We start from the raw sequence: 24,015 nt of genomic DNA, 5'->3' as shown, positions 1-24,015 counted from the left end.
CGCACAAGACCTTCAGTTCTTCATTTGTAATGTTATGTCACTTCAGAATCACTATGTGGTTGTTTCAAATACACGCTGGGTAATTCTCTGTTTTATGGTTAGTTTACTGAACTCTAATTGTGGCAATTAACAACTTGAAGCCTCTTCTTGTGAGGATAAAGCAGTACAGAAAATGGATGGATGGCTGGATATCGTTATTTTGTATTTTTGCTGTGTTTTTATTGCATTGTACAGCATTTTGGGAAACTTGTGTCTGTTTAAGTTGTGCTATATAAAAAAAAGTGAATTGGAATGGATTGGCAAATTATTTTACAAAACAAAAACCTGGTATTTGAACAGGGGTGTGTTTGCTTTTTATATCCTCTGCTGCCTTGTTCCTGTTTTTGTCATCTCTGCCTGGTGAGTCTATTGGGCTGTTTAACAAGTGGAAACAATATAGTATAAGACCATTTCTTGGAGCTGAATTTTCCTTAATTTGATTTTAATTTGTAAAGATTTTATTTATTATTTATTGTATTTATTTTCCTTGTACTTGAGTCACATTAGAGTAACAGTGCTCTTACTTGAGTACAATATTTGGCTACTCTACCCACTTCTGCTCGTATCTCAAGGCACCACTGTATATACAGTATATGTGTAAACTCTATATATCATGCATATTTTGAGAAACCAAAAAAACAAGCGCTTTATTTTGAATGTTAACAAGTGCACCATAATCTTAACATTTAGAGTTACATTTGAAAAAATGAACTAACTAAAATAAAAACAAATTAAAATTAAATACACATTCTTTATTTTTAGGAAACAGACAGCCACAGCAGAAGGATGAAAGAGCCACACGTGGCTCTGGAGCCCCAGGTTGCAGACCCCTGGGCTAGTTCATGTTTAGCGACCAACTAGTCCTGGGTTCGGGTCCAGCTGACAGGTATCCAGTTAGCGCCCTCCTGCGCCCGCTGGACGGCGACGTATAGCTTAGCACAAGTGTCGTTTAGCTGCTCGTTGACTAGCACTTCGTCAAACAAATGTTTGTACTTCAGCTCCATCTGCCGAGATGTCTCCATCAGATCATTAATGTCCTCCTTCTGTAGCACACATACAGCTGTGGTTGGCTAAATAGTATTGAAGTAGGTAGGTCACTCGCTAAATACAGTAGGTAGATAGGTGAGGTAGGTTTGTCGTTCGGTAGCTAGTTAGGTTGGTAAGTAATTAAGTAGGTAGGCCAGTAGCTAGCTAGATAGGTATGTAAGCACGTCAGTCGCTCGTTAGATGTGCACGTAAGTTGGTAGGTTACATATGCATGTATGTATGTATGTTTGTATGTATGTATGTCCAGTATGTATGCAGTGTTTGGGAATAACTAATTACATGGACAAACCAGGTACAATGACTTGCAAATCCTCTTCGACCTATATTCAATTAATACACTACAAAGACAAGATATTTAATGTTCAAACTGATAAAGTGTTTTTTTTGTTTTTTTGCTAATATTCTCTTATTTTGAATTTGATGCCTGCAACATGTTCCAAAAAAGCTGAAAGTAAAAGTAAAAAGTAAAAGTTAAAACTCTACCTTGCAAAGTGAAAGCCATAAACCAACAACAACCACAAACGCCACTGGCCGGTTTCTTTGGGCCCGAACTCATCTGAGATAGACTGATTCAAAGTAGAAAAGTGTGCTGTGATCTGATGAGTCCACATTTTAAACTGTTTTTGGAAATTATGTATGTCGTGTCCTCCGGGACAATAATGATAAGGACCATCCGGATTGTTATCAGCGCAAAGTTCAAAAGCCAGCATCTGTGATGGTACGGGGTTGGGTTAGTGCTGATGGCATGGGTAACTTGCACATCTGTGAAGGCATAATTAATGCTGAAAGGTAATTAACTGTACAGGTTTTGGAGCAACATATGCTGCCATCCAAGCAACGTCTTTTTCAGGGACGTCCCTGCTTATTTCAGTAAGCCAATGCCAAGCCACGTTCTGCACGTGTTACGACTGTGTGGCTTCGTTGTAAAAGAGATAGACTGGCCTGCTAACCTTTGCAAGCCACTGCCTGAGAGCATACATTGGACAGATTACAACTCGCTGGAAATCGCTGTTCGTACAAACATGTCAGTCTATGTGCATCATATGGAATTTATTTAATAACTTGAGCTTTTATTTAAGAGATTAATGATTAGATCAGTGTTTTCCAACCGTTGTTGAGCCAAGGCACAGATTTAACATGAGAAAAATCTAAAATATCATAAAACGTAAGAGTACTGACATAATGATCTTGGCTCAGTTTACTAAAAAGAAATACTTATTCAGTGTGAAATCAGGGCTAATTTAGCCTAACACAAAGCTGGTATATTTGCAGGAGCCATGACTTATTCTGTTATATAAATTGCAACAGGTGGATAAACAGGTTTATTGTACCTTTTGCCATCCAATGGAAGAGCATTTCATTGTTCTGCCTGTCACTATATGCCGCTGGCATAGACAGATGAACAAAGATATATTTCTAATTCATAAAAATAATTAAAATAATCATATAACAAAAACAACAGTAATAATAATTAATGATAATGCTGTCAACATACTTCCTGTGTTCATTCTTTCACTTTTAACCTAACTAGACAATACTAATTGAATTTCTTAAGAGTTAACGTTTACCAAACAGAACCGATAAGCAAACCGTCACCACAAAACCAAGATACGAATTGAAAGGAGGATTTCGTGAACAGTTCCACCCCTACCTTGTATGTATGTATTGTATGTATGTATGTGTGTATGTACACATGTATGTACGTGTACTGCGCAATCTTAGGGTGAAGTTTCTGTTGTGTTGGTAAGTGCAAACGATGCTGGCGTTCTCTGTAGTTTGAGCGAGTTTTTCCAAGCTGGGAGCTTTGATGAAGATCACGTACGGCTTATACTTCCTGGTCCTCAGAGGAGGAATATTCTACAACATAACCGATACGCAGTAAAACACTTCAATGTATTACTACTTGTACTCCTACTATGGTACATGTACTACTATTAGTAAAACTACTATGCTGCACATATTTCTACTGGCACTACTGTTATGCGATATATATTATTATTGGCACTACTAGAACGGTACCGATGTTACTACTGGTACTAGTTGTATGCTACAACCCATTACTACTGTAATACTACTATGCAACACATCACTACTTATATGCTCTGTATAGTACTACAGCCACTACTACTTCTTTGCAACATGTATTACTTATTATTATTATTATTATTATTATTGCTGTGCTACAAGCATTACTACTGATACTACTACTACTGTGCTACACACATTACTTCTGGTACTATGTGACACATATCAGTACTGGTACTACTACTATGCTCTATACAGTAGGTGATATATCTGCTTGTACTACAAAACCAATTCCAATGAAGTTGGGACATTGTGTTAAACATAAATAAAAACAGAATACAATGATTTGCAAATCATGTTCAACCTACATTTAATTGAATACACGACAAAGACAAGATATTTAATGTTTAAACTGATCAACTTTATTGTTTTTAGAAAATAATTCATTGGAATTGGGCTTGTACTACTATTGCTATGATACACATATAATTACGGGTATTACTACTACTATGACTGTGATACATGTATTCCTACAACAACAACTACTACTATTACTACTTCTACTACTATGCTACACGTATTACTACTGGTACAACTACTATTACACACATATTACTACTAGTCCAACTAGGTAAGTACTATCCTACACTTACTGGTACTATTACTATGATAAATGCATTTCTACCGGTACTACTACAGTCTGCTATTTGTTTTACTACTGGTACTACTGCTGTGCTACATAGTACTACAACTATGCTACATGTATTCCTACCTGTGGTTCGATGTCAATGATGCACACACGTCCCAGTTTGATGGCCTCATTGATGGCATCAATGCTGGTCCCGTACTTGTGGCCCTCAAACTCGCCATATTCCACAAACCTGCGCGCAAACGCACACACGTACGCATGTACACACACACGTACACACACACACACACGCACACACACATACACACACACAGACACAAACACAAACTTTAAGTCAAGTGTGTGTGACGAGGGTGAAAGCCAAAGAGAAGCTCACCTGTGACTGCACAGCATGTAGTCAAAGAGCTCTTTGGTGACAAAGTGATACTCCCTGCCTGTCTGCTCCCATGCTCTGATTGGTCGGGTAGTGTCTGCAGCAGCCAGTCACAGCACAAAACAGTGCTCGGTGACTTACTGTTTGTTTCACTGAACGTGTGTGTGCGTGTGTGTGTTCACGTGCAGTGGTCACAATGAGCCTGAAGGAGGCGTTGCCGTACGTGGTACAGGTCCGTGGAAGGTGTCTGGCTTGACTTGGATGAGGGTCTGTCTCAGCTCGTTGACCCCCACGCCTGATGCGCCTGCCCAGCGTACACAATATGAACAAGAATACAAAAAAAGACAACACCAGAAAATGAACAGTAAGGCAAGAAAACAACACAAAGGTCAAATTGTTTACAAACATGACAAAAATGTGGTATTCTTTAGCTCGCTAGTAGGTTACTTCCTGTTTTAACTAACTAACTGGTTAACAGACTTACGAATGACCTAACTGACAGACTGACTAACTGTCTGGCTGACTAACTAATTACCAACCTAATTGATTAACAGACAAACTAACCGATTACCTACCAACCTAACTGAACTGACTGAACAACCGAACAAGTGAGTGACTAACTAACTGACCAACCAACTGGCTAATTTACTAACTAATTACTTAAATGGTTAAAGGTCCCCGTCTATCAAAATCCAATTTCTTCCATTGTTTTATGCAAAACATAGGTCAAAATGAGTCTGTGACCTGGTTGAAGTTTGACATTTATGTGATTTGTCAATTGAAAGTACTAGACGAAAAACGGCAAACGTAATAACAGCCCATAATGTAATAAATCTAATATAAATTTATAAAGGCAGAACGGTGGACGACTGGTTAGCACATCTGCCTCACATTTCTGAGGACTGGGGTTCAAATCCCGGCCCCACCTGTGTGGAGTTTGCATGTTCTCCCCGTGCCTGCGTGGGTTTTCCCTGGGTACTCCGGTTTCTTCCCACATCCCCAAAACATGCGTGGTAGGTTAATTGAGGACTCTAAATTGCTCGTAGTTGTGAATGTGAGTGCGAATGGTTGTTTGTTTATTTGTGCCCGCAATTGGGTGGCGACCAGTGCAGGGTGTACCCCACCTCTCGCCCGAAGATAGGTGGGATAGGCTCCAGCACGCCCATGACCCTAGGATAAGCGGTACAGAAAATGGATGGATGGATGGATGGATATATATATAAATAAAATGTAAAATGTAATTTTACAGTATTATCTAAAAATAAAAAGTTAAAGAGATTTTAGTATATTATTACATTATGGGCTCAGTTATTACATTTGGAAAGATGTTTTTATTATTTTTATATACCTACGTAATAATTAGCGAAAAGTGTAATAAATTATTATATTATTAGTTTTTACATTTTAGGTTAAGGATTTTCATTACGTTACTGGCAAGGTATTACGTTATGGGCCTATTACATTTTTAAAAGGGCACATTTATTACATTATGGGCTATTATTTCATTAATGCAGCCCAACAGGTGGCTCAAACCAGTGCGAACTGTAGGCCGGTTCCAAACCCAGATAAATGCAGAGGGTTGCCTCAAAAAGAGCATCCGGCTTAAAACTTTGCCAAACAAATGTGAGTGTTCATCCAAAGAATTCTGGATCGATCATGGGCGATAACAGCAGGGAGGAGGACAGGAGGAGCTTCCAGAAGACTGGACCACTACAGCCAAGATAATATGAGAGACAGGCAGGAGAGTACTTATCTTCTGGTAGGAAAGGGGAGAAGGAGACTCGGTAGTGGAACCTCAAAGTACATCATAAAAGGAAATAGGTTAGCTAAGAAGAAGTGGGACACTGAGAGGAGCGAGGAGAGGAGACAAGAATACATGGAGCTGCGACATAGGGTGAAGGTAGAGGTGGCAAAGGCCAAACAGGAGGCATATGATGACGCCATGTATGCCAGGTTGGACACTAAAGAAGGAGAAAAAGATCTATCCAGGTTGGCCAGACAGAGAGATAATTAGGGGAAGGATGTACAGCAGGTTAGGGTGGTTAAGGATAGAGATGGAAATGTGTTGATTGGTGCCAGCAGTGTGCTTGATAGATGGAAAGAATACTTTGGGGAGTTGATGAATGAGGAAAATGAGAGAAATAAAGAGTCGAAGAGGCATGTGTGGTGGACCAGGGAGTAGCAGCGATTAGTAAGGGGGACGTTAGAAAGGCGCTAAAGAGGATGAAAAATGTTGGTCTGCTGGTCTTGTGAAGGTATGGAAGCATCTAGGAGAGGTGGCTGTGGAGTTTTTGACCAGCTTGTTCAATATAATTCTACCGGGCGAAAAGATGCCTGAGGAATGGAGGAAAAGTGTGCTGGTGCTTTTTTTTAAGAACCAGGCTGATGTGCAGAGCTGTGGGAACTATAGAGGAATAAAGTTGACGAGCCACACAATGAAGTTATGGGGAAGAGTAGTGGAGGCTAGATTCAGGACAGAAGTGAGTATTTACGAGCAACAGTATGGTTTTATGCCTAGGATGAGGACCATAGATGCATTATTTGCTCTGAGGGTGTTGATGGAGAAGTACAGTGAAGGTCAGAAGGTGCTACATTTTGTCTTTGTAGATCTAGAAAACAGGCTATGACAGAGTATCTAGAGGGGAACTGTATGGTACTGCATGTGGAAGTCTTGAGTGGCAGAGAAGTATGTTAGAATAGTACAGGACATGTGCGAGGGCAGCAGAACAGTGGTGAGGTGTGCTGTAGGTGTGACAGACGAATTTAAGGTGGAGGTGGGACTGCATCAGGGATCGGCCCTGAGCCCCTTCCTGTTTGTAGTGGTGATGGATAGGCTGACAGATAAGGATAGACTGAAATCCCCACGGACCGTGATGTTCGCATATGACATTGTGATCTGCAATGAAAGCAGGGAGCAGGTGGAAGAACATTTCAGAAGTTGGAGACATGCACTGGAAAGGAGAGTAATGAAGATTAGCCGAAGTAAAACAGAATATATGTGAATGAATGAGAAGGGTGGAGGGGGAAGAGTGAGGCTACAGCAGTGCTTCTCAAATAGTGGGACGCGACCCCCTGGGGGGTCACGTTGCGATGACAGGGGCGGCGTGTGAGACCCTGAAGAACATGATTTGCCGTACTAGAATAAAGTGTAATTCCACTGCAGTAGATGGCAGTCTATATCTCTTTCTTTTGTACAAGTACTTTCTTCAATGTTTATAAGGATTAGATTAGATTATCCTTTATATACAATGTTATATGGAGGTGTACTCACGGGGGCTGCAGTTGCAAATGTTTTACTTCTTACTAGGAGAAGGGGGGAGGGGTCGTAACAGAGAACAATTGAGAAGCACTGGGCTCCAGGACAAGAGATAGCGAGGATGGAGGACTTTAAATATTTTTGGTCAACAGTCCACAGCAATGGTGAGCGTTGTTAGGAAAGTTAATTTTTTACGCAAACTAGTTCAAAGTTCAGTTCACCGTTCCAAAAATGAATTAGTTCAGTTCGTAGTTCATAATTCAAAATTTCATTTTCCCATTGTTGCCACCCATTTAGTCCACACTAGTAGCCAGCTACAGTTTTCACCCTACAATCTCCAAAACATAAGAACAAAAATCGTCAAATAAAACACAAACAGGACTTTTGTCCTTCATGTGCAAATAAAAACACATAACACAGTATGACAGGAACGATGGTGAAAGGACATTGACAACTTTGCATTCCTCGTAGGTCTGGCTGACTTATATTACAAAACAAAATAAATTCTATTTTATCACAGTGTGATCATACAGTGTTTTAACTTAAGCATTCTGAAACAAATAATATTTTTTCTTGTACTACATTTTTCCAGTTATGTACTGTATTACAAAAGAACCACCGAAGAACACGTTCACTCCCTTTTATGTAGTGTCCCTGAATGCACCTCGTGTGCTTGTCAGGAATGGCGGTCGTGGCCCCACTGAATGGGTTGCCAAATACAGTGTTTATCCGGCGACATATGTGAAGGCTCGTTTCTAGTGTGTTCAGACGGGTTTAGTCCTGAGAATCATTATGAATGCTTGGCCCGGCCCCCAAGATAACGACCAATCAGAGCGAAGCTGTTTTCCATATTTACATTGAGAAGATAAGCAAGCCAATCAGAGCAAAGCTTATTTACATGTCGCATATTAATGAGAAATACAACCTTCTCAACCTTCAATGAAAGACCAACTAGAATAGCTTGAAAAAGGACTGTCTGGGCATTTTCAACCCAAATTATCTTGTAAACCAGGTAGGAAGACATCAAAGATGATAGAAAATAATTTTTAAAAAATTATTGAAGAGGACCTTTAACTGACTAACCAATCAGCGGGCTGATTGACCGACCTACCTACCTACCTACCTACCTACCTACCTACCTACCTACCTACCTACCTACCTACCTACCTAGCTAATGAAATGAGCAACTGACTGACTGATTAACTAATTATTAATAAACTAATTACTTTAATGATTAACTGACCAATGGACACTGATTGACTAACTGAGTTACTGACTAATCAACTGATTAACCAAGTTACAGACTGACTGATTGACTGACAATAAGCTAACTACCTATCTACCGACCTATCTACAGTACCCACCCACCTGACTACCTAACTAACTAACTGACTGACTGACTAAATGAGTAACTGACTAATCAGTGGACTAACTGACCAACAAACAGAATACCTACCTATCTAAGTGGTGAACTGACCTACCAACTGACTGACTACTGAACTAACTAACTAATGGACTAACTAACGAACGGACTCACCGACTAACTGACTGAGCAACCAACTGACTAACCAAATGACTAAATAAGTAAGTGACAAACTAATAACCTGATTGACCGACCAACTAACTGACAAACAACCGATCGACCAACCAACTAATAAATGATGAAGTCTCTCCTGCTTGGATCTGACGGAAGTAATGACCTCTGTTATGCGGAAGAAGGTACGGGGCTGACTTTTGCTGACACTGTTTATCACGTTAGAAGGTACGGTGCCGAGTGACGCTCTTCTCACCTACAAGGATGACGAGGCGGTGGCGGTCCTGCGGGGGTCGTCGGTAGTGCACCACTTCCTCGTAGGGCGTGGCCAACGTGCTGCAGGAGGCGCTGATGCTGGTGCAGGACTGACGCCGCCTCTTGGACATCGACCTCCTCAACAGACAGAAACTACGACGGAAACTAGCTGAGAACACAATGACATTTATTTCAGGACATTTGTAATCCAGCTAAAAATCATGCTGGAAGTACAGTAAATAAACTGATAAAAGTCAACAAATGAATAATCTTACTGAGGTAGAGACCATCAGGAATATCTGATAATTCTGCCTCTGAAAAATATGACAACACATCACACTGCATCACATCATTACAACAAATAACTAATTACCTCACTCACCTACTAACTTAATAACTAACCAATTAACTCAAACAGACTGACATACAAATACTGACAAACTAACTTACTAACAAACAAACCAAATTCATGAATAATTGTCTTAACAACTAACTGACTGACCAAATGACCGACTGACTACTTGACTAACTGACTGACTTGAATAAATAAATAACTGGCTGACAAACTAACTAACTGTCTTATTGACTGACCAAACAACCAACTGACTAACTAATGAAGTCAGTGACTGACCCACCAACCCACCGACCGACCATCCGGCCATCTGATTATCTGACTACCTAACTAACTACTAACTGACTGACTGAGTAAATAACTGACTAACTGACTGACCAGCCAACTGACTGACTGCCAGACTGACCAATCAACTAGCTGACTTGCTAACCAACTGGCTAACTAACTAATGAAATAACTGACTGAGCCACCGTGTCTGTCAAGCAACCAATTGACTCACTCACTGACTGACTGACTGACTGACTGACTGACTGACTTACCTACCAAAATATGTTTTTTCCTGGGCCGGTGGACAAAAAAAAACCCAAAAACAAAAAACACGTCATTTATTAAAACGTTTGTAGCCTGTTAAGTGCAGTGTCCTATGTTAACAGTGTATAACATGTTCTATATGAAGTGTACAAAGATTTGTATACACTATACTGTATATTACCTGAAGTGACTTTGTCTTGAGGTTCCTCCTCTGAAACAGAAGACATTCAGTGTACAAATACATTGATCAGCATCAAGAAGGGAGAAACATATTAGCATCAGCTCTGTGTAAGATTGGTGGTGATGTCACGAGATGGTCCTCACGTGCTCTGCCGCCTCCGCCACTGCCACACTCGTCGTCCTTGATGTTATCCGTACGCTCCTTACCCTCCCTTGGCTCATTCTGCTTACTGATGATATCGTCACAAACATCACATCACATCAACATCACAACATTTTGTGTGTTCATAATACACATCACAATCACACAACATCTTACATTGACATACAGTAACACATGTCACATTATGGGGGAGTTATGTAGGCAGTTAGTTAAATAGTTAAAGTAGGTAGGTAGGTAGGTCGGTAGGAAGGTAGGTAGGTAGGTAGGTAGGTAGGTAGGTAGCCGTGGATCCAGTTGGAATTCTTTGGATGAACGCTCATATTTGTTTAACAAAGTTTTAAGCCGGATGACAACCCTCTGCATTTATCTGGGCTTGGGACTGATTATTTTTACATACAGTAAATACTCAAGTAAAAGTAAAAAGTATGGTGCATTCAAATTACTCTGGGGGCCCAGGGGAATTTTGAAGCAAAAGAAAAAACAAAGACAACAACTACCCATCACCGTGTTTTTCTCCCAGGTAAAACCCCAGCTACACCATCAGCGCCTCCATCAGAAGAGTCTCCGAGTGAACCTAAAGCCTCTACGAGTCAAGTGAGAGCCTCTCCTCCGCCACCAACGCAAGCCTCTTCGCCTCTCTCAGAAGGCAATGTTAATGAATGTTAATTACTGTATAAAGTTTTATAATTAAAGATTTAAGTAAATACATGTACTGTTGTAATCTTTGTCTCAAATATGTAAAGTATAAAAACTGTTTACATAATTTAAAACATTCTGATACCCACATACATGACAATTCCTGAAACTAGGCTTAATAAAGCCTTAACCATGCGTTCGCCCCCTGGTGACTGGCTGACTGAGTTGCAGGGACTGCTACAAATTAAGCACTTTTCATTTGCAGTAGTGCACACATTCATTTAGTCATTCATTTTCCGTACCGCTTAGCCTCACTATGGTCGCGGGTGTGCTGGAGCCTATCCCAGCTATCTATGGGCGAGACACCCTGAACTGGTCACCAGCCAATTGCAGGGTACATATAAACAAACAACCATTCACACTCACATTCCCACCTATGGGCAATTTAGAGTCTTCAATTAACCTGCCATGCATGTTTTTGGGATGTGGGAGGAAACCGGAGTACCCGGAGAAAACTCCAGACGGGCACGGGGACAACCTGCAAACTCTACACAGGGAAGCCGGATTTGAACCCGGGTAATTAGAATTGTGAGGTAGACGTGCTAACCAGTCGGTTACCGTGCCGCCTCAGTGCCCACATTTTAAATGTGAAAAATCGCCGACGATCAGGCTCATTTAATCGTGGCAGCCAAGATTGCGATCACGATTAAAGTTCGATTAATTGTGCAGCCCTAAGATATAGGCACTGTAGTATGTTAGCGAGCTCATTGGTTAATCAGTCATCCATTCAATTAGTTAGTTAGTTGCCGTGTGAGGTAACCTCTTCAACGTGGCAGGGGATGGAATCAATCCAGTGCAGGAGGCCGAGCTGCTCATTTTCCTGGCCTTCCACCAGCGCCCATCTGATTGGTCCAAGACCTCCAGCACATCCCCCTTACTGAAGACCAGCCCCACATCAGGGCAGGGTATGGCCAAGTCCTGCAGGGGGCAATAGTCCACCATTGCCCTCATGTAGACCTCACACAGAGGAAGAAAACACTCAGAAAACATCTCTCACATGAGCTTTTCTCAACAAGTTTGCTGAAGGTTCCTCACTGGTTTGTTGGTGCTGCTCAGTTGGGATCCGTTTGGAACAACCTTGAACAGGATGGTGCCCTCAGACCTCATCTAAGCACACAAACAAACAAGATAGAGGATTATGATGAGGAAGACGAATAATCTGAGACACACCAGGAACATGAGGACCATGAGGAACATGTGGTGACGCTTGCTCGGATACCAACCAGAATCTGGATGACCTGTTCGGGTTCCAAGCCCACTAGTGGCTTCCCGTCCACCTCCACCAGAAGATCTCCGGGATGGAGAAGACCTGACACACACACGCACACACACGCGCACACACACACACAATGAAAATCGGTCTTATGACTATTAGATCACGTTCCTCAAAAGCTTTGTTAGTCAATGATCTTATCAGAGACCATAATCTTAATATGATTGGTTTTTGCGAGACTTAGTTAAAATCAGAGGTGGGTAGAGTAGCCCAATATTGTACTCAAGTAAGAGTACTGTCACTTTAGAATAATATGACTCAAGTAAAAGTAAAAAGTAGTCTTCCAAATAATTACCTGAGGAAGAGTAAGACAGTACTCATAAAAAAAACTACTCAAGTACTGAGTAACTAGTGAGTAACTTGATTTATTTTTGAAATCAGTATGAATGTCAAATACATTCAAAATAACTAAAATATGAATTGCCAAATTGAGATATTGCTGAACAATATCACTAAAACCTAATAAATAATCTTTATAAAATAAAATATTTGTAAAGAAGTGCAAAGTATACCTATCCGGCTATCCTTTCTCATTTGAGGAAGTATCTCTTGACAGACTCACAAAACTCGTTAGTGCGGCAACAGGCAACATGCTTGCTCGACCCTCTTCCTAGAAAACTTGTTAAAGAGCTGTTTTTAATCTTAGGACCTTCAATCTTAAATATTATAAATGTATCACTCTCCTCCGGCGCTGTACCTGCAGCTTTCAAGACAGCCGTTATTCGATCCTTACTTAAAAGACCCAACCTCGACCCTGAGAGTCTTTGCAATTATAGGCCACTCTCAAATCTCCCATTTATTTAAAAAAATTCTTGAAAAAAATGTAGTACACCAGCTTCATGATCACATGGCATCTAGCAATCTATTTGAACTTCTTCAGTCCGGATTCAGGGCAGACCACCCTTGCAAAAGTGATGTATTATCTTTTATTAGCTATGGTTTGCGACACCTCATCAATACTATTATTACTCAACCTCAGCGCTGCCTTTGACACCGTTGATCACAATATACTACTAGATCACCTTGAAATGCATATCGGTATTACAGGCCCAGCACTTTCTTGGTTTAGAGCTTATCTCTCGGGTAGGACGCACCGTGTAAAGTTCGATCATATTACCCCCTTTCTGGCCAACTTGCGTTGCAATGCTCCCTGTCTACTTGAGATGCGATTTTAAGGTCCTGTTATTTACTCATAAAATATTACACGTGTTAGCACCCTCCTACTGTATCTCGTTGACTTAGTTGTACCGTAGATTCTGTCCCAGAACCTATGCTTGCAAAATGCTGGTCTTTTGGTGACTCAAAGAGCCAGAATGAAGTCCGCAGGCTCTCGAGCATTTTCTATTCGGTCTCCAGTATCCCCTACCTGTAGATATTAGACATGCTACCTCAGTAGAAATTTATGAATGTATGAAATTAATGCAATCCTGACTTAAGACTTATTTATTCTGTTTGGCATTCGGTTAAAGTACATGTAGGCCTGTTTTAATGCCGCTTGTCCTATCTCCTCTCCCCTAATCTCCTGCTCGGAGAGAGGGCTAGGTGACGTTGACTGAATCTGAGGATGGTGCTGCTTGGGTTCTGCACCGTCCAACCGGGACAAGATCTGAGTTGGACCACTTCCCCCGGAGTTGTTGCCATGGAGGACTCTGCTCTGCCCGACCGGGCCAGGTCCTGAGGCAGAACAACCGAAGGCGCTACCCTGCGGCACCTTTTCTCTTTAAATGGACTCTTATGCCATCTTTATGAACATTGAACAGCATCTTGCCATTGTAATGAACATTGTACAGCACCAGACTGTGATAAATGTTGCCCACTCGACATCCATTACCGCCTGGTCATCCTGTAAGAAGGATCACCCCGTCTGAAGTGCCTTCTCAAGGTTTCCTTTTTCCCCCAAATGGGGTTTTGAGGTTTCCCTCTGCCTGATTGGTTGGGGGGTTTAGATTAGGGGCGTCAATCATTGCCAACTGAACCCCTTTGAGACTATTTTGTGATTAAGGGCTATACAAATAAACTTGACTTGACACACACACACACACACACACATTGACACACCGCTGCGGTCCGCAAGTCCTCCAGGAATCACCCTGGCGATAAAGATCTCTCCTGTCTCCTTGTCCTTCCTTATGGTGGCCCCCTGAAACACATGCATGCAAGCATGCACAGGCACACGCCCCCCCATACACACACATTGAGGACAAATAGGTATGTTGTTCACCACTCAGGTTTTTCCGATTTGTTCTGACCAGAGTTTGTTCCTTCTTCACCAAACGAACGATCCTGACGGCCTCCTCATCTTCGGGCAGCACGTCGGGTAGCGGTGCCATGACAGGTCCAAAGTCCGCCTGAGCGACGGCGTCGTGACAGGACAACAGGGCCTGACAGCAGGAGAAAACCGTTATGCTTGGGCTTAAGGACCCGGCAAGTGATTAGATGGAGGACCTTCATATGTGGAGAGCTGAGGAGGATCTGAAGCTCTGTGGCCTCCACGGAAGGAGTCTGGACCATGTGCAGCACGCCCTGGACCTCAACAACAGCACGGAACACAACCCATGGTTAATATTAACCTGTGTGAAGGGTGGGGCAGCTTGACCAACTGCTGTTACAACTTTTCTGAAAGAGACAATGTAGTGAGCATGAATGTTTTTATTGCATAGTTAGTTAGTCTGTCAGTCAGCTAATTACTACGGTGGCCTGGAAGTGTGAAACAATATAACAAATTGTGAAAATTTTCAGAAAACTAATTAACAAAAGCCATAACACTTTTACATTTCAGAAAACAAATGAACAAAAGCAGAAACACTTTTCAGAAAACAAATGAACAAAAGCCAAAACACTTTTAGTTTTCAGAAAACAAATGAACAAAATCCTGAAATGTAAAAGTGTTTCTGCTTTTGTTCATTTGTTTTCTGAAATGGAAAAAGTGTTTCACAATTTGTTATATTGTTTTGCACTTCCAGGCCACCGGAAATTACTGAGCTACTTTGTTTAATTCGCTAATCAGACAGTCAGTCAGCTAGTGTCGTACTCAATTAGTTACCCATTTAGTAATTCGGTGAATCAGTTATTTAGATTATTAATTATCCAATATCTATTAGTCAGTTAGAGCCATATTATGACGTTCGTGCATAATCTTTTTTGGTTTACATTCAAGCTTACAGAGAACATCCCACCCATAGGTGTGAACAATAGGTAGATACGACATGCTCCTTTGAGCTGCATGACTACGATGACGCAAAGCTAGTGGGGGCAAAGAGTCAGCGCATTCCATGTTAGTGAACGGCAGGAAAATCAAAATAACAAGGATGCCTGGACATTGCATACTGTACAATGATCACAACGAGGAACTAGGAGTAACCTTTAGGTAGTCTTTCCATTGTTAGCCACTAATTTTACTAGTCAGATATCCAGTTTGTTAGTCGGTCAGTCAGACAGTTATTTAGTAAGTTAGCTAGTCAGTCTGTCAGTCAGTTGGTTAGTCATTTAGTTAGGCAGTCAATTAGTCAGTTATTCAAGGATTTAGCTCGTCAGTCAGACAGTTAGTTATGCAGTCAGTCAATCATTCAATTAGTTAGCCAGTCGCTCAATCAGTTGCTTAGTCAGTCAGTTATTCAAGTAGATAGCCTGTCAATCAGCCAGCCAATTTTTTTTTTTAGTCAGTTAGACAATCAGTTAAGGCAGTCAGTTAGTCAATTAGTCACTTACTTAGCCAGCAAGTTAGTCTGTTAGTCAGGTGTGTTAATCATTGCTGTAATAATTGTTGGCGACAACCTCGCGTGAGAGTCCCGAGGCGTGAGGCAGGACGGGGCAGGGCCAGAGTCTCTTGAAAGTCAACAGGCACTCATAAATCTGGAGCGAGAGAAGACAGAAAGCGATATCACAATGCGACGACCGTGTGTAGGAGTCCTCACACCCCTGCTGGTTGTTGTCGTACCTGCAGCAGGGCACACAGCCATGGAGCGCTCAGGAATTCTTGAAGAAGATGAGCACCAATCACGTTTCTGCTGGCGGCCTCGCTGACGTCCTCCACAAACACGGACAGCAACTCAACGACACCTGCAAGCGAATACGCGCGCACACACACACACACACACACACACACGCGCGCACACATACATACATACAAACAACCACACGACATTGGTAGCAATCGATTTAAATCAGGCAGGGCAAAGTTCCTTCTTGTATGACACCTCGAAATGATCTTAAAATGGCGGCTTCAAAGCATTTTTGGGCATCTGGCGGAAAAGTAACACCGCATTTCAGAAAGAAAAAAAAACATGGAATATGGTGGTGGTAGTGTGATGGTCAGGGGCTGTTTTTCTACTTCAGGACCTGGAAGACTTGCTGTGAAAAATGAAACCATGAATTCTGCTGTCTACCAAAAAAATCCTGAAGGAGAAGCTGAAACGAACTTGAGTTCTGTAGCAGGACAATGATCCAAAACACACCAGCAATTCCTAAATGTTTAGCAACAGCCATAAAACTTTAAATGATCACTCTACTGCAAAATGACAGAAATGGAGTTAGCCCGTTCTACTTCTCAGTGGGTCAATTTAAAAACTCAAAGAAAAAAAAAAAAGCTGATAAAGTTTTGTTTTGTGGCAAGTTGTCAAACATTGCCACCATACTCTACCCACACGCAATTACCAAAACACAGATTATTTGCAATTTTGCATTTTTTTGAATATTGTTTTGTAAATGTAACCTTTATTTAACCAGGTAAAAGATAAGAAAAAAAGATCTGTTTAGTATACGTGGTTCAAATTTGTTGGGGATGGGACAAAAACAAAAACAAAATCTCATAGCAGGACACCGGAAGCGGCCCAAATGACTTCCTCTTGCGCAGTTTTGTGTATGTGTTTCCTACCACCCTCGTCAGTGGGCTTCATGACGACGAATTTCCTCCTACAACATCAGCACGCCCTGCAAAACAAAGCACATCCAAGTTTGATGCTGGAACACGCAGGAACTTCCGACTACGTATAGAAGCATTGTTCCACAAGGATGCGCCAGGGAGCTAGACCGCCACAAATAGAGATGAGCCTCCATCAGCATGGCTCTACATGTGGACCCATGCCAGCTTTAGCTTGAGCTTTCTTATCTTAGCCACATTCCAAGAACTCGCTCAGTTCTGATGAGAAGACGCTCCCAAATGGGTCACGTGGTCTGAAAGCACTTGATGAAACACGAGTCTTCATTTGGCGTCAAAAGTTCACATTTATCATATTAGCTTTATCCATGTGACATTAATAGCTTAGTACTTTAGATAGACCTGTTATTTTTGGCTACTTAGAGTATACTGTATATGATTAGGTTCCTATTTTATTACTATTATATCAGTCAAATTTGTACTAAGAATTAGGGGTTAGGACCCGTTATGTATTTTACTTCTTCCTCGTCCTATTGAAAATGTACATTTGTACATTTATTTAATTTTTTCCTTTTATCTTATAATTTATCTTGTGTGGATTTGTGTTTGTATATCTTCAATAAGGACACATTGATCTAAATTGCAGTTCTGAAGTAGGGTCAATTGTACACTTGTAAATTGTGCAATTATTTTTTTTTTTCCCCAATAAGTACTTAAAACTTTTCAGTGGACATATCATATATTCTCTGTTTAGTATATATTTGAGCAAAAACTCAAAAGCGTCTTAATTTGGCATAAATAATTCATATATATCAGTTTTATCCAAGTGACTTTCGTAGCTAGGTTTTTAATAGCTCCTATATATTATTGCGTGTGTTCCTATTAATTTAAAAATGAAAAGGAAAAATAAATCACAAAAAAATATTTAAACTAAAAGAAGTCCTGTTTCCAAAACAAATACTACACCTATTTTTCATTTTATATTTTTGTTCATTTATTATTTAAAAATACAACAGAATTTTTATGGTATAATTTGTATTACATTTCTATAATTTCTTATTTTTAAATCAAGAATTATAAAAACACTGTTATTTTTATACAAAATACAATTAAAATTTGATTTGATTTGATATTTTTTGTCAAACATAACGTATTTTTGTCAAACATAACGTATTTTTGCGTTAAACCATCAGTCGTTGCGTAAAATGAAAGGAAACAATTTCTGTATCCAGACCACAAATTAAACTTATTTTTATTTGAATTTAACGAAATGTTTAAATTATAAAACTTAAAAAAAAAAATAATAATATTTTTTTGCTTTGACCCATGTCACATACCTCTGCAAAGTTTTGTGGGAATTGAACCTTTTTTGTTTAGTTTTTTTTTTTCGTGTCAAACTGCTAAGAAAGTGCGAATCGGAATTAAAACCACAATCAGAGCCACGGGAGATAAATGTCAGGTGATTTCTAAAGCATGGCGCTTGTCATGTGACCAGTCGCTGTTTAAAATGAAGGTGATTTTTTTTTGGGTTGAAAAAAAAAAATTCTGCATCCACTCTAGACACTAAACGAATTTCGATTTGTTTTTTAACTTTCATTAAATGGTTAAAAAAATATATATATAAATCAGTCACTACCTACAAATGAGCTGTGAGATATGCTCCTTTTGTACGTCATCGCCATGATTACGACAAAAACAAAGTCACATTTTCCACGTTGCGAAATTAATCGCTCAGCGAAAAGTCACAGCAAACCACGTGAAAAAAAAAAAAAAAGTTTCAACTCACCTCGGGTTCTTCTCGCTGGACACTCACGCTGATGTTAGCTCTTTACATCCGACATTTACTTAAAACAGACGCTAATCCTTAAAAGTCACACGCGCACACACGCACCCAAACACACTGTAATTAGAAGCACAAACCACTAGAGGGCGGTGATGTATTTTTTTTTAAAGTTAGTTTTTGTCTCGATGACAAACTGGGGATTAGGTATACTTATTTCTGTTTATATATTAATTAAATTTAAAAAAAACAACAATAAACTATTATAATTATTGAAGTAAAAAAGCAAATATTAAAAAATATACACTACAAATAAAAAAAATAAATACACGTTTTCAAAAATTGTAAATAACAAATAGATATATTTTAAGTGTTAACGCTGTCAAATGTTTAGGTAACTTTAGAAAAAAAAGTTATAATTGTATTCACAATAATAGTGTACTAGAGTAATAATACACTTTTATTTCACTGTAAGTGGGGGTAACAGAATTCAATTTATACTGGTTAAAATTTTGATTTAAAAATACATAAAAAATACAAATGCAAAACAATCACAATCACATATCATAATTACATAATTTAAAAAAGTCAAATCAAAATACAAAAAAATAGATAATTTTTTTAAAAATGTATGTACAAATATTTATTGTTTAATGCTGTAAAATGCGTTGGCAACTTTTTGTTCATAATTATATTTACAATAATAGTATGCCAGTACACTTTTCTCTCATTGAACTTGAATGAAACATTTATGTCATGATCATGATTCGATGGGCGTCTGCAAGAGATCCAATGCATTAAGTGTGGAGTCCATTTTGGCTGAAGTTGAAGCTTCCGAGCATCCAACAACTACTTTTTATGTTTATTATTTATTTAGTTAACGGGTGCACGAGGGAAATAAGCGTGAACTATAAAGGATGTACATACAGTATATAATAAGAGGCAAACGCAGGCCAGAGGCACTGAGCCAATTTAACTTCTTCTGAGTTAATTTAACGACTGCAATTGCAACTGCATCATGTGACGCATTAAAGCTGACACCGTCGGAAAGTCTCAGGAGAATATTGTCAGACTTATTTAGGGAAGAAAAGTTGATTATTTTGAAAGAAAAAGCGTTTTTTTTTTTTTTTCTTGCACTGTCAGTGTGTCCCTAATAAAGTGTCCAACAGGTTGGTTTGGCCGTTGACCAACAGGGGGCGCTGTGGCTCCAGATGGATGAAAAAAAAAAAGTTGTTTTTTTTCTCTTTTGCACAGGTCTGATATCCAAAAAGAAGACAAAGCGTTTACGAGTGCCTTCAAATAGGAATGAAAATAAAAATAATTGGAAAAAAACCTAAGTCCAAGAAATACATACATGCATACATAATATAAATCTTAATAATACAAAAATAAAACAACCTAGAAATTAAAATGAAAAAATTTTACAAACAAACTATTAAAATACTTATACTTAAAACTAACGAGGTAAAAACCATAAAAAAATAAATGAAAAATACAATAAAATGTTTTCAATTGACTAAAAACTATCTTGCGTTGAATTAAAAATAAAATGACATTGAATTTACGCTGCACATGAGTTACAATATTCTTTCATTTGATAAAATAAATAAATACATAAATAAATAAATCAGGATGATGAGAGCTTTAATTTGAAAATAAGTGAGTCACGCACACACACACACATGCACGTGCGCGCGCACACACACACACACACGAACACACACCTGATCAATGTTAATGGAGTCTACCCTGCCCAGTAACAAGAGCCGGCGTGTGTTTCATGTGTGTGTTTCATGACAAGCATGCTAATGGAACACTTACACGCGTGTTAGGACACGTGGCATTTACGCGACGTGCTAATGGCCAACTTACATGCGTGCGAAACGCAAAGGGCATGTTGAACAAGACAGCAGCTGCCACTCAACCGTCCAAAATAATCCATACAGTCAATAGCAGCGACAGGATGTGCTCTTTCATTGGATGTTTACTGTGAAAGAAACCACAGGAAATTGTGGAAGTGGGAAATCATCTGTACCTGGGTCAAACTGTGCCCATCATAACGAGTCATGTGAGTGTACGTGCCAGGTTGGAGAGGAGACATACAGGGTGCGACAAAAGCAGGTATACACTTTTTAAATTAACTTTTATGAGGAAAGGAAGGAAGTATGGAAAGTAGAAAGGAAGGCCATAGATGAATGGATGTATGAAAGCAAGGACGGAAGAATGGAAGAACAAAGGAAGGATAGAAGAAAGGAGGTAGGAAGGATTGATGGAAGTAAGGAGGCAAGGATGGTATGAAAAGAGGGGAGGAAAGAAGAAAGAATGGTGTAAAGAAGAAGGGTGAAGGAATGATGGAGGGAAGGGATGAGGCAGGAAGGAAACAGGAGTGTATGAAAAGAAGGAAGGAAGGAAGACATAGAGCAAGGCGCTCCACGTAAGGAAGCGTCTTCTCGTCTACCTTGGTCACTGCCTCTCTCTCGTCTGTTTGTTCCCGGGGGCGGTCATCGTGAACGACGCTTGTGACTCGAGGTCATAAAGCACACGGAAGGTCTTTCTAGCACTTCAGCTTGAGCACTTTCACTCTTCTTGAGCACCTCTTGCTCCTCTCTTCCTCCCTTCTTTTTCTTCCCTCCTCCCTTCTTCCTCCCCCTCTTGGTCCCCCTCAGTGAGGTTATGGACGAGCTGCTGCTGTTTGGGTTCTCCGCAGCAGCAGACGGGAAACAGAAACGTCTGCAAAGTACTTCCCCAGCCCTCAGGCATGCAGGTCACCAGCTGTGTGTGCCGTGCGTGGATTGGATCATCTAATGCGGCCTTTTGTGAGCCAATATCATATTTAATGGGACAAATATTGCGTTTACAGGCAAAAAATAGCCCGTTGGAGTAAAAATGTTTCCGTTTATAGGCAAAATATAGCCTTTCAAAGCTAAATGTAATGCTTTAGTTTCAAAATATGCATTTATATAAAAAAAAAAAACCTCACAGCCAGCATGTTGACTGCAACTCGACAGCGCCTCGTTGTCACTGTGTTGACCTGGTGGGATATATTCCAGCCACCAGAGGCTTTAATTGATATATTTTTATGGCTCAAACATGCCTCGTTTTATATGGGCTACGTGACGATTTATTTCAATCATTCCTAATTGGCAGTGTTGTTAAGAACACTCTTTTCTGTGTTGTGTCAAATTTACAAAACATTTACTTTGAGGCTAAATACTCTGTTTTTGTGGCCTTTCTGGTGATTATGGAGTAGGGGAATGATGAAAGATTGTGAATGCAGTTACTGCACCCCGAATCGCTACAAAGGTTTTTTTGTGTGCTCATTTTAAGGAACTATCTACAAACCCCAATTCCAATGAAGTTGGAACATTGTGTAAAATGTAAATAAAAACAGAATACAATGATTTGCAAATCGTTTCTAACCTATCTTCAATAGAATACACTAAAAAGATAAGATTGTCAAGACAGGATGTGTACAAGATGTTCAAACTGATGAACTTTGTCTTTTGGCAAATATTCACTCATTTTGAATTTGGTGCCTGCAACACAACAGGGGCAGGGGCATGTTTACCACTGTGTTAGTTCACCTTTGCCTTTAACAACACTTAATAAGCATTTGGGAACTGAAGACACTAATTGTTGAAGCTTTGTCGGTGGAGTTGTTTCCCGTTCTCGATTGATGTACAACTTCAGTTGCTCAACAGTCCAGGTCTCCGTTGTCATATTTTGCGCTTCATTACGGGCCACACATTTTCAGTGGGAGACATGTATGGACTGCTGGCAGGCCAGTCTAGTACTTGTTCTTTTACTACGGAGCCACGGTGTTATAACACGAGAAGAATGTGGCTCGGCATTGTCTTGTTGAAATAAGTAGAGACGTCCCTGTAAAAAGGTATTGCTTGGATGGCAGCACATGTTGCTCCAAAACCTGAATGTACCTTACAGCATTAATGGTGCCTTTACAGATGTGCAAGTTGTCATGGGCACTAACATACCCCAATACCATCACAGACACTGGGTTTTAAACATTGCACTGATAATCCAGATGGTCCTTTTCCTCTTTGGCCAGGAGGACACATCCATGATTACCAAAAACAATTTGAAATGTGGATTCGTCAGACCACAGCACACTTTTCCACTTTGTGTCAGTCTATCTAAGATGAGCTCAAGCCCATAAAAGCCAGCAGCTTTTCTGGGTGATACTGTATATGGCTTTTAACCTTAGATGGTATAGAGTTTTAACTTGCATTTGTAGCAACAAACTTAAACTCCCAATAGTTTTCTGAAGACTTCCTAAGCCCATAGCAATATCTTTTACACAATGATATCAGTTTTTAACGCAGCGCTGCCTGAGAGAATCGAAGCACCGCACATTCAATACAGATATTCGGCCTTGCCTCTTATGTGCAGTGAGTTCTCCACATTCTGAATCTTTTGATATTACGGACCGTAGATGAAAATTTACAATTATAAAACAAAACAAACTAAATATAATCTAAACAAAAACACAGCGTATGACATTGTTCAGTTCTTCAACTTTCCCATTCTTTTGTTGGCCCTGTCCCAGCTTTTTTGGAATGTGTTGCAGGCATCAAATTCAAAATGAGAGAATATTTGCAAAAAACAACAATGGTCATCAGTTTGAACATTAAATATCTTTGTAGTGTATTCAATTGAAAATGGGTTGAAAAGGATTTGCAAATCATTGCATTCCGTTTTTTTATTTTGTTTTACGTAACGTCCCAACCTCATTGGAATTGGGGTTTGTAGGTCCACTATATAAAAACGGCAATGTAGTGATTCGGGAGTAAGGAATGAGTCAATGATTTGCAATAATTCACTTGTTCCTTACTGCCTAATCACTACAAAGGGATTTTCGGTGGACATTTTAGGGAAGTATCTAGGTCCACAAGTTTAAGTGGCCAATCAAACCACACTCAGCATTTGGACACAACGCCACTTGTCACGTTTCTAATTTTAGTGTCTAAA

At 39.9% G+C, this 24,015-nt stretch overlaps 1 protein-coding gene across 7 annotated transcripts; it reads right to left on the bottom strand.

The window, feature by feature from the left end:
• Window positions 1-776: 776 nt before the first annotated feature.
• On the bottom strand, window positions 777-22,375 carry LOC133486956 (MAGUK p55 subfamily member 4-like). 7 transcript variants are annotated; one of them, XM_061792838.1, is made up of 20 exons: window positions 21,488-22,375; window positions 20,902-21,016; window positions 17,247-17,302; window positions 16,311-16,432; window positions 16,148-16,225; window positions 14,819-14,902; window positions 14,623-14,754; window positions 14,432-14,513; window positions 12,324-12,409; window positions 12,136-12,207; window positions 11,861-12,057; window positions 10,386-10,471; window positions 10,243-10,272; window positions 9,454-9,492; window positions 9,180-9,347; window positions 4,357-4,437; window positions 4,137-4,230; window positions 3,884-3,992; window positions 2,809-2,943; window positions 777-1,082 (listed from the first exon to the last, which is right to left on the bottom strand). In XM_061792838.1, the coding sequence occupies exons 3-20, from the start codon at window positions 17,266-17,268 to the stop codon at window positions 897-899; spliced, it is 1,803 nt and encodes a 600-aa protein (XP_061648822.1). In that variant the 5' UTR covers window positions 17,269-17,302; window positions 20,902-21,016; window positions 21,488-22,375; the 3' UTR covers window positions 777-896. The 7 variants fall into 7 exon arrangements, with proteins under 7 accessions (XP_061648822.1, XP_061648820.1, XP_061648827.1 ...); XM_061792836.1 differs by having other exon boundaries at window positions 16,311-17,302; window positions 21,488-22,374; XM_061792843.1 differs by having other exon boundaries at window positions 14,819-14,989; window positions 16,311-17,302; window positions 21,488-22,370.
• Window positions 22,376-24,015: the final 1,640 nt, after the last annotated feature.

This window comes from Phyllopteryx taeniolatus, chromosome 12, assembly GCF_024500385.1.
Source record: "Phyllopteryx taeniolatus isolate TA_2022b chromosome 12, UOR_Ptae_1.2, whole genome shotgun sequence".
NCBI lineage: Eukaryota > Metazoa > Chordata > Actinopteri > Syngnathiformes > Syngnathidae > Phyllopteryx > Phyllopteryx taeniolatus.
This window is presented reverse-complemented; position numbering and strand designations above follow the sequence as displayed.

Bases quoted from the DNA above. Each gene is read 5' to 3' on its own strand.
- LOC133486956 (XM_061792836.1), bottom strand. From the start codon at position 16,517: ATGTCGTGTGGTTGTTTGTATGTATGTATGTGTGCGCGCGTGTGTGTG. The intron at 14,514-14,622 runs GTCAGAACAAAT...CATGTGTTTCAG, and splicing joins TGAAGAAGGAACAAACTCTG to GGGGCCACCATAAGGAAGGA. The intron at 10,472-11,860 runs GTTACCTCACAC...CGATATCATCAG, and splicing joins TCCCCTGCCACGTTGAAGAG to TAAGCAGAATGAGCCAAGGG.